The 11,319-nt window shown below is 37.2% G+C and overlaps 1 protein-coding gene across 3 annotated transcripts; it reads right to left on the reverse strand.

The window, feature by feature from the left end:
• Positions 1 to 240: 240 nt before the first annotated feature.
• LOC103946172 (SUPPRESSOR OF ABI3-5) lies at positions 241 to 10,153 on the reverse strand. Of its 3 annotated transcripts, none has more exons than XM_048585965.1 (16): positions 10,003 to 10,153; positions 9,196 to 9,315; positions 8,945 to 8,985; positions 7,934 to 8,705; positions 7,772 to 7,843; positions 7,587 to 7,679; positions 7,425 to 7,504; positions 6,296 to 6,449; positions 5,779 to 5,866; positions 5,607 to 5,698; positions 5,424 to 5,492; positions 4,808 to 4,972; positions 3,081 to 3,267; positions 1,510 to 2,469; positions 970 to 1,154; positions 241 to 637 (listed from the first exon to the last, which is right to left on the reverse strand). In XM_048585965.1, exons 2-16 carry the CDS (start codon positions 9,241 to 9,243, stop codon positions 458 to 460), a joined length of 3,186 nt encoding a protein of 1,061 aa, XP_048441922.1. In that variant the 5' UTR covers positions 9,244 to 9,315; positions 10,003 to 10,153; the 3' UTR covers positions 241 to 457. The 3 variants fall into 3 exon arrangements, with proteins under 3 accessions (XP_048441922.1, XP_048441921.1, XP_048441920.1); XM_048585964.1 differs by having other exon boundaries at positions 6,296 to 6,446; positions 7,934 to 8,711; XM_048585963.1 differs by having other exon boundaries at positions 7,934 to 8,711.
• Positions 10,154 to 11,319: the final 1,166 nt, after the last annotated feature.

The following is an 11,319-nucleotide window of genomic DNA, read 5'->3' on the forward strand; positions in this document are numbered from 1 at the left end:
TGAAACCCCCACCATGGACGCGAATGATGATGGAGATCGCACCAGCGTATTACAGATCCCTCTTACATGCCTTTGTAAAGCGTTGCAGTTGCAGCGTATCCATGGGGGGCAAAGCTGTCTCCGTATTTGGAGACGATTGGATTCTAGATCAGTTGCAACTAAGCCAAAACTAGAAGCTAGCTTTTCTTCTATAAAACGAACCGGAATGGGTGAATATTGTATGTATGTCGCAAATCTCGGTAGTCCACTTTAAAACTGAACATTTTAACGAGTGCTAGAAAGCAAGTTTTTACAAAGAGCGAAGCACGCACAATAACACATCATTACGACAATCGACCACTTGCTCTACGACCGCTTCCATCACCTTGTTCGAATCATCTTCCTTAAGGAGACAAATATCGACTATATCTACTTCCTAAACCCTAAAAAGACAATCAAAATAAAGATTAACAGTGGCTTAAGACATCTCCCGGAACCTGGCCAGTGCCTTCTTGTGAATGAGAGTTTTGTAACTATCTCCAGCCTGCACCTCGAGGGTTGGATCTAACTTCTTCTGCTGACTCCCAAGTCCTGCTCTCCGTTCCACAGACTGAGCCTGGACTGGTTCTACCATTCCGCTTCCATCTCTTCCTAACCCCTGTGATCCGATCAACAGCAAAAGAAGAACAAACAATACCCAAAATATTTAGTTAGAAACCTTGCACACATGCACCGTCTAGCCAGGGCCATACGACAGGTAAAGTATGGGCGTCAGATTATTGGCGTCAGATTATTGGCATGATAAGCTGCTGTATTTATAAGAATAGCACTACCAAATTCACTTTTGACCTATACAAAAAATAGAGCTCTGCCTGAATCATGTAATTCGAGTTCAATAAGGGGTATTTTTTGGGGGTGCTATCTGGTTCAACCGAGTAACTAATAAAAAGTTTAGAACAAATTATGAAGTGCAAAAGAAGGATATGCTACCAAGCCTTCGTGCCAGCCCATGTTGCGAAGCATCTTGTTGCCCACATTGCTCTCATCAATTGCTTTTTCAGCTGTAATCACCTCATAACTGTCAATGTTGGCATCTCCAACCCCACGTCCTCCACCAACACCAGGGGGAAAAGGCATTGAATCATAAGAACCCTTTCTTGATGCAGAATCTCGATCTTGACAGTAACAATAGTAATCACACAAGATTTTTATAAGTCAATTCACAATTGTGAAGTACAAAAATGACTCATCCAACTTGGATAATCCTATTGGGGCATCGAATATCAAAATTGAACTGACATCTTCATATCAATTATGCAGACCAGTATGAAAGGTTGCAAAAGTGATGGTTCTAATAAATGAAATTTGAAACTAATACTAGATTTGATTGAGCTTGCACGACAGAAAGAAGGGCCGTTCCAATCGAAAACCATATTCGAGAAAACTGACTGATGTGCATTTATGTATTGACCATGTAGTAAAGAAATAGAGGGGCAAGTCAATCAAAAACAAATTCTTATGAAAGCTTACTTGACTCCGCAAAACCAAGGTCAGATGCATCGTCACCAAAAGACGCCGACGAACCATACAAGTTCCTTCTCTCAGCCGCACGATCCCTGTATGCAGTGTGAGGTTCTTTAGGAGCAGAAGCAGGAGTTAGTGGCATTTCAGAAAATCTTCTCTTTCCACTCCCAGCAGCAACAGGTGGCGTATAAGAACCCAATGCAGATGCATCTGTTCTAAAGGGTGTCAATGCTGTGGGGGTGACTGCATTTGTTGATGCAGATGAACCTGCCTTGCCTGGAGCAGAAGTTGAAGGTGTGGAAAGTCCAACACTTGATCCTGAAAACGAGGCATCTGATTTCAGCACACCTCTTCCAGATCCCCTTATGACTCCCATCACTGTCCCTCCTATACTGTTACTCACAGGCCTTGGCATAACTGGACACTCCAAACCAACAGTCTCTGCAGCAGAAACAGTTGCAGTAACCCCTGAATTGGATGTAGTAGTCTCCTTTGTCACATCAGTTTTAAACTTGCTCTTTGCAGACTGCACAGAGGAAACTGGTCTATCATCAACCGAACCACTTGGCTGGTTGTCATCCAGAGCTACACGGGTTGCTTGCCCTTCATGATTCCTTTGCTTCCACATTGTCAACACATTACTCATTTTTTTCTTGTTTGCCAAAATACTGCTCTTTGAAGCCAGTTTGATCTCTTTTGCCTTTTCCTTTTCCTTTTTCTCTGCAGCTATTGCTGCTGCTGCAGCAGCCTGGACTGCATCTGGTAACGACGCAGCCTTCTCAGATGTTGATGTTGTAGCTGGTGCAGAAATTACTGCTTTTCTATTACTTGAACCATCCGATGCCTTGGAAAGCTCAGATTGATCAGCAGATGTTTTGTTATCATTTTGATCAGTACAAGGGATGTACTGCTGAGTTTGTTGGTCATATGTATACCAAACGCCACTGTTACCATCGTAGTAAAGGCCTGCGTTGAAAAACGTACATAAGATACAATAAACCACGAATTAAGACAGGCGCAATCTTCATCTGTGTGTGTGAAAGAGGGGTAAGGGGAAGGGGACAACTTAGGCAGAAAAACTAGTCCAGACAATTGATAATCACTAACTTACTGTCTTAGTCAACAGAACCTAATGATCTAAAACAAAATGATCCACTACCTCAAAGAACCAGCCAACTACTCCAGATCAAAAACAGGGAAATACAACAAACATATTTAAGTCAGGACTCTTTGACAGAAACCACCTATGGAATCCTAACAATCATTCATATTTATTTTAGACAGAAAACCTATGGAATCCTAACAATCATTCATAATTATTTTAGACAGAAAAATGTACTCAATTGAGAAAAAGAGTCCTTAGTTTTACAACTTCAAACTGCATTTCCAAGATGTGAAATAAATTAGTCAGAGCCATTTGCTTTCAAAAGCAAACAAATAATAAAATAAACAGTTTTGTTCAATAACTCAAATGCACAACAAAAAAAAAAAAAAAAAACAAGTACAGAACTATTAGTTTGCAACGAGTTTGACAACATGAACTAAACGAGGCAAAATGAAAAATAAATAAAAATAACCTGTATTTTGGTCATAGTAGAACCCAGAAGCAGCATCATAGTAATAACCAGATGCCTCATCCCACACAAAACCAGATTGTGGAACCAAACCATCTTGTTGTACTGCCATCTCCCCACCATTTTGCTCGTTAGTGGATTGTTTATCATCTGCATTATATTCCTTTGGAGCCCATCCAACAGCGTCATACTAAAACAAAAACAAAAACCAAAAAATTGCATAAGGTTTAATAAAATATACAGTAACAGTAACACATACATAAGAAAGCAAACAGCATACCATCAGCACCATGCACCATAGACATATTCAATGACTAAGGGTGATTATCAGCAATTTGAGTTACTTTCTCTTTGCACACTTACATTGGAGCCCTCTCGTGCTCACTTTACTTGCTTAAGGATCCTTTCTTATCTTAGGTTTTCCTTTTTTAAGATTTTGTAAAACAACCCTTCAGGTTTTGCATGCTCCCAGCTTAAAACTATGGACTATCTTTAAACAAATGAGAGAAATTTAAGGTTAATCATAAGTTCATAACCCAAAAAGTTCCAAATACACCAAAATTCAGAAAAATAAAATATACTCCCAGTAGGTGATAGAGGTGTAGTGTTCGTTGGTGGCTCAAAGATCAAAACTAAAACAATGAAATTCAGGCTGCAACTGGCAAGTATGATACAGTACCAAAATCTCAATGGTGATTTAGACTATGGTCGTTGTTTTACCGAATCAAGTTATCAAATGGGTTGGGTGTTAACACTGTTACCTATGGTCGTCGAGTTGTGATTTGGCTCGCCAAAATACCAAGGCCCAACAGGTTTAGGTTTCCAATTGGTGTTGGGAAAGGAGAAAAGGAATGTGCACAGGTTATTTCCCATAAGAATTGGGAAATGGGTTTTTCTTTGTAATCCCAATCAGTTTAGGATTAGGAAATAGTTTTCCATTTTCTAAAAAGATTTAGGAATCCTATACTTGTAAGACATGTAACCATCGGCCTATGTACTATAAATAGGCTTGTTGGGGACTGTTTATTCTCACAAACAGCAGAGAAAATACAAGGGTAGAGAGCCAAGAGTGATAGAGAGATCTAAAGCAAGATTTTGGTGTTTAGCATAAGGTTTTTCAATAAGTTCTTGTAACCAAGTTTTATTCTCCATGATGGAGATGATTTCATCACACGAGGAGTAGGCAAAATTCGCCGAACGTCGCTAAATTCTGTGTTTGTGTGTGGCGTGTTTACTGTTCATATATTCGCATAGCATCATCTTATAAGTTTGTATAACGCTGGAGCCTATCGAATATCGATAAACATGATGGAGGTGATTTCTCAAGAGAGATCACAGGACGCTTTTGAAATTTCAAGATAGTGAACAAAGGATTAACCTAATGGGTAAAGGTGACACAACCAAACTTGATAGGCAGCATTCTTGAGAGGTGCTTAAGCTCAGAAGTGCTTTTATTAGCTTTCCTTAGAAGAGGCGCTTTTACATATTCACTTAAAAGAGCTACACAAAAAGCAACTAAAAGGTCCTTCTCCGGCAAATAATTTTGTCTATAGAAAACCAAACTATAAAACTTGCATTTAGTTTATGAACCGCTTTTGGCACTATCTAAAGCAGTCCTAAACTGACCCATAGTAGTAAGAGTCAAAGAATGCAGTAGCTCATGTTGCCTATAAGGAAGTTTAATCACAAACAATACTAGTGCAAGCTTGATACTTTAAATCTCAAATCACCTGTTGAGCAAATGTGGCTGCCTCAATTGCAGCAGCTGCTAGGCTGCTTGACTGTGAAGATCCTGGACCAAGAACGCTCTTTGCATATGCTACTCTCAAAATTTGCCCATTCCTCTCAAGGGTAGTTCCGTTTGTTGCTTCAAGAGCTTTTGTAGCATCTCCTATCTGAAAATCATACGTCGTAGTTTAAACCAAAATAATTTTGACTAGAACTATGTTAATATCTATGTATAATAAAAGTTATAAAACATCATATTATGGAGCTTATTTACTAGTAGTAATACAATAAACCTACAACTATAAAAGTTTAGCATATAATGACTATATAAAAGTTCTGAAGAATTAAATTCGTAAGTTCTGACATGTACATTTGGAAAGTAAATTTTGTACAAGTTCTGTAAATATAAGTTGGTAGCATTTTTTGTTATATTTCTAAGTTCTGTACTTTTAATTGCTGGCATCAATTTCCCATCCCCACATAAGTTAACTTCAGTGTCTCTGAATTCTAGTACCATAACGTTAAACCATGATTGATAAATAGATACCAAAAGATGGAGGAAGACAATCCAATTCCAATAATTAACCAACTCAATCGCCGAAGACAAAAGGGACATACCGAATGGAAATGTACAAAAGCAAATCCTCTTGAAACATGAGTAAATTTGTCTCTCACAAGACGAAGATCCTGCAAATATTACATCAATAAACCTTCCAACATAGAAAATAGATTCTGTCTTTTAAATTTAAGATGAAAGTAAACGAGTATCTACAGATCCACTGATTTGTTCAGCATTTGCACCTTAATTGCAGCATGTTTGGAAAACTCATAGCGCAACATTTCCTCATCAGCATTTTCATCCAGTCCACGAACAACCAAGACATGAGTAGGACCTAATTACATATATACTCAGTGAAGTTCATAACAAATAATACTCAGCTACTGCCAACTAAAAGCAACAAAGTAGACCAACCAGCTTCAGAACCCTTCTTAGCTGAAGTCGTTTGATTGGAAAAAGAAATATCTGCTGCGGGAGCATCCTCAGTTCGTGCCTTATTGCACTGCAACAGAGGGCAAAAATGACATATACTAACATGAACTTCTTTTCGAGAAAAAACTTACATGAACTATTATTAAATTAACATAAGAAAAGTCATACGCTACACATTTCTGCATGTTAAAAAATTTTTTTGCTGAAATAATAAACAGAAAAAAAAAAAAAGTTTCCACTATACTGTAATTTTATATTTTCTTGGACACAATAAGATTTCATTCTCAAAGCACAGTACCCAAGCCTAGAATAACTGAAAATCTAACTCCAACACCAGGTAAATTGCTTGATGGCACGCATTTAGCATTACCACAATCATTGTCAGAATGCCATTATAAATTATTTATAACACGATGAAGAGTTTGAAAGGTTTAAGAATTCAATCAAAACATATCATAACCATGGGAATGCATGTGTTCTAATAATAAAAAAGGCATACCTGAAAACAGGAAGTGCGCCGTGCAAAATTAACATATTCACAACTTATGCACATCCAATCAGACGGCACCGTGATGTTTTTATGGCTATTATGGCCTAATTTAACGGCATTCTCCTGACCAAAAGATCCACCTGCACCCCCAGTTGGCTTACTACTGCAACAACACAATTGAAAGTCCAAATAAGTATACTTGAGGAAAAATAAATGGGTTCCTAGGATACAAATAAATTCAGCCTTTAGATGTTCTTCTATCATCTGACAGCTGAGGATACATCTGACACAAGAATAAACCCTTCATTTTTTTAGACATTAAGCATCTGCACATCGTATGAGATGTCTGTTTTCCTCTACATTAATTAAGCAATCCTCTTCACCTTTACTATATTTCCCTCTTACTACTATCAATACCTCCTCTCACTGCTTTTTCCTCGCTATGATCAAAGTTTGTGTAAAACGGTTTAACTTTGAAGAACTAGTAAGAACCCAACTACTGCCCTGGTGATCCCTACCCTATTTATTGAAGATCTTTTGGATTCAAATTCTATTTTCTTATTGTCTCTATCCTGTCCTCTGTTAAATTATATTTTCATTTTCATCCGAAATGAACTGCAGAGGAACACCCAAACAGCCAAAAAAGAACAAGAACAAAAGAAGACACCCTAAATTACAGTATGTGTCACGTAAAGAATAAGACATGTAGCATTTCATAAACTGCTATAACTGCAACATGAATTTCAAGTAGCCGGTTGGTGAGTATATCAAGAGATGAGGCTGTTTAAAATTGTTACGCATTTTCTGGTGGATTCCTACTTCTGACCAAAAAGAGGAAGAAAGAGAACTTAAGGAACAGGGAGAAGATATTAAAAACAAAGCATACATGAGGATATACTATATACATAACATTGGCAGGAGGTAGAGATATTAACACAGCACAGGCTAAAATGTGGGTTTTATTTGTTGAAGGTTATATTAAAATTTATCCACATCTGACCATTTTTCTGCTCCATGTTACTTCCTCAATGTTCAGAAGGTAAAGATATTAACACAGCACTGTCCACCATTACTATAATACTTATTACAAAAAAGTATATCAACAAGATATGAATCAGGAGCATGGGAGAAAAAACACCTATACTCGAAAAAAAGCTTCCTGTCATCAACCACAAGCCCTTCATCCCCAATCTTGTCCATCATAGTGCGAGCTGCTCCCTATTTAACAAACATAAACTCCATTGTGAATAATTCTTTTAAATCAAACGTAACATATTTAAAGATAAAGAATGATACATACCACAGAAGGAAAATCAATAAATGCAAAACCACGAGAAGTGCCAGAATTACGTTCTTTGATCACACGGACATGTCGAAGAGGTCCCCATTCAGACTGGTAGATATCGAATTGCTCATCAAAAAAAAGGAGATAAAAGTAAAAGAATAGCATTCACAAAAAACAAAAAACAACAAAATGAATATTACAAGTATCTGGTATAAATCTTCCTCATTCGTCTTCTGGGAAAGACCCTTCACAACAATAGTTGCAGATGGGGCCTACAAAAGAATATCATACTTATGAAATTATCAGGCATGTAAACCCAAAGGAAATCAGATTGAACACAAAAGATGGATGTAAAAATATACCACAGAATAATATTCTCTATGGCGTTTCTCATCACGGTCCCTTCGCTTATCAGTTCTCTCATACCGTTCATCATCATAGCTGTCCTCTCGATGACTTCGCCCATGGCTTCGACCTCTAGGGGACCTTGATCTAGGGCGATCATCATGCCCACGAGAAATGGACCGAGAACGGGAACGCTCATGCCTTCTATGAGGACTCTGTTCTCTCTCCCTACTCAAACATTTCTTATCACGGTCACGGTCACGGGATTCACGAGATCCCCGACGCCTCCAATTGCCATCTCTCCTACTACTTCTGTCGTAATCAGAATCATAACTGTATCGACCATAGTCATAATCCCTTCCACGACTATCCTCCCTGTTCTGATGGGTTGCACGAGGCCTAGGGTCAAAATCATCATATGCATAATCATCACGATCACGTCCACCAAAACGAGCAATCCTGTCAAACCCAGGATCACGATAGTTGTCAACACTACGATAGCTATCCCGAAATTTATCAAAATCCTGAAATGAATCAATCTCATGATCAAGAAAGTTATCCATCTCGTGATACGAATCCATGTATTGTTTCTCATGTCGCCTAGGTTCCCTCTCGATTGGAACATCTTCCTCATAACTTCTTCTTGAGTGTGGCCAGACACCAACAGCATGAGGAGGTGGTGGTGGATAGTTATCCCTATCCAGAATATCACGGTGAAAAGCGTTTCTTGGATAGACATTGTCCCTTGAGTATCTTTCATCTATAAACCTCCTCTCATCATATGAACCACTGACCCTGCCAAAAAAAGCAAATATAATGGGACGAAAGGAAAAGAAAAAATGTAATACAATACAAAAGATATATGACAAAATTAAAGAATATATTCCAACAGTGCCAATGATAGATATAGTTCCACAATCATCCAGGAAGTTTAAAGTAAAACACTAAATTAAGCCTCAATCTGCAACAGACACAAACTTAAGTAGCCACCAAAGTGATGATGAAAAGCAACATTTAGTAGCACTCACCGAAAGTTTGGCTCGTGGACTGCACCATACCCCTCCAGAGCCTGTGGATTCAAGAGAATAAGGTAATGTCAGCAAGAGATCAATGATGACATGAGGTAAGGCAAATCCAGTCAGTCCATATCCACATTGCCCCACGACTCTCTCATTTTTCTCCCAAAAAAATGGACATTCAGATTGGGCCCTAATAAATTCTTGTATTTATCATCATTCATCCCATATAGGTGATTTATTAAGGAGGAAACCACAATTACGCTGTTATTATCCCATCCTTGCTGATGACCATAGCGACCGGGATCCATTTCTTTCTTGCATGCAAGTGAAACCCGAGAAAGCTCTTGATGAAGATATCGTGCAGAATTTGAATATCTTTCCTGTATATAATGCACAAACAGACACACAGTTATACCTATGATGAACCAATAACCTACAATTCCCATGACTTTGACCTTGTTGGCCTCCCTTTCACAAGTCACAACCGGAATAACCAAAATCCTTTCCAGAAAGTCCCAACTTCTCTTAACACACAACACCCTCGACAGAAAACACCATCAGCTTATGTACATACAAAATACCATTCAACCAAATCTTGAGCAATCAAAACGTTAGAGACCGAAGCACGACTTACCCTTTTAAACAGGCTTCATAAAAATCATAATTGAAAATACAAATTACTTAAACCTAATCCAAATTCTAATTGAACCCACTAAACCCTCAAAAAGCACTTCAAAATAACACAATGCGGACCTGAACAAAATCAAACCCGAAAATTTTAATACCGAATTAACGAAAATAGTCACATAATCCTAAATTTCCCATAGTCAATCACACATACGGAGAAATAATAAGCATCAGGGCATAAACTCAATGGATTGGATTTCAATTCCATGGAAACTGGATTGAAAGTTGAGAAAAAGGGTAGCATAAGTTCGAATTTTCGTTTTAAATTTTATATAAAAAGGAGTTTCACAAAATTGGGAATTCCAGCATTTAGGAATTCCCATCAGGCACCATAAAAATCCAAAAGGAAGAAGAAGAAGAAGAAGAAGAAAAAGGCTTACCCCTGCAGATCCTAAGCTTCAGATCACAGGCCACCTTCCGCTCTCTCTCTCTCTCTCTCTCTCTCTCTCTCTCTCTCTCTCTCTCTCTCCAGTCTCCTCTCCTGCCTTCCGGTTGTTGCTCGTTTCGACCAAAAGAATTTACTCGTGCATTATTAAACGTTTCGCTACTACGACTCTTGTGCTACTCGCGCACATGGATTGGGCTATTTGAATCAAAAACACCCTTTAGGCCCAAATCCAAATATTGGATTTCCTTCAACCATTTCTATTTCGATTAGGCCCAAATCTAGAAATCGGAGGCCCAACAGACCATGTGTATTCTTCCACGCATTCTAAGGCTACGCACACAGTTATTAATCACAATACCAAAAATAAAAACATTATTATGTTTTACCACGTGGAAAATCTCTATTAATTAATAAAATTTTATTTGCCAATTAAAATAATGTGAAAAGACTATTTAGTCTTCTATCACACAAAAAAAATAATGGGCAATAATGTAAGTTCACAGGTTCAAATTTTACTGTTTTTTATTGAAACTTCACTTACATGTAATGTGATGTTAAAATATTTCCAATATTTAAAATTTAAAAAAAAAAAAAACCAAAAACAAAAACCTCACACTCCCCCCTCTCCACGTTCTCTCTCTCCTCTCTCTCCGTCTCTCCTTCTCAGTTTTCTAAAAAAATGTGTTCATACACATAAAGTGTGTAAGCAAAAACTAGTATAATATTAAAAAATGTAAAGTAGAATCAAATGTCTTATTTTAGATTTTTTTTTTTATATTAAACATTTGTTACTTTCTTAATTTCGATTAAACTGCTTTCACTTTTGATTAAACCCTATATTACAGGTATACTATTAATTTAACTGTTTTTCAAATTCATTTTTATGTCAAAAATGCATTGGATAATATTAATTAATGTATTGTTGATTTTATGGATTCTCATCCCTTCCTCAATTTAAGGATTCAATTATATATTCAAAGTATTTAAGAAATTTCAATATATCTAAATTATTTGTGACTTTGTTTTATACAAAAAATTGTTTGCACCATCGTTCTTTAAAAATAAATATTGACATGCACCAAAACAATTTATTCTCAAATTGAAACATACTTATGCTAAATTAAAATGTATTCATACTGAATTAAAGTGTATACTTACTAAATTGAAATGTACACATGCCGATTTGTAATGTACCCTTATGGCTTGCAACATACCAATAGGTTTTACGGTACACATAACTTACCGTTAGCATTTTACATACTAAAATTATGATAATATAAACATACCAGTAGCTTGGTAGTTTGGTAGC

Source organism: the organism of the source record quoted next, unplaced genomic scaffold (assembly GCF_019419815.1).
Source record: "Pyrus x bretschneideri cultivar Hongxiangsu unplaced genomic scaffold, Pyrus_bretschneideri_v1 Contig24, whole genome shotgun sequence".
In the NCBI taxonomy this organism is placed as follows: Eukaryota; Viridiplantae; Streptophyta; class Magnoliopsida; order Rosales; family Rosaceae; genus Pyrus; species Pyrus x bretschneideri.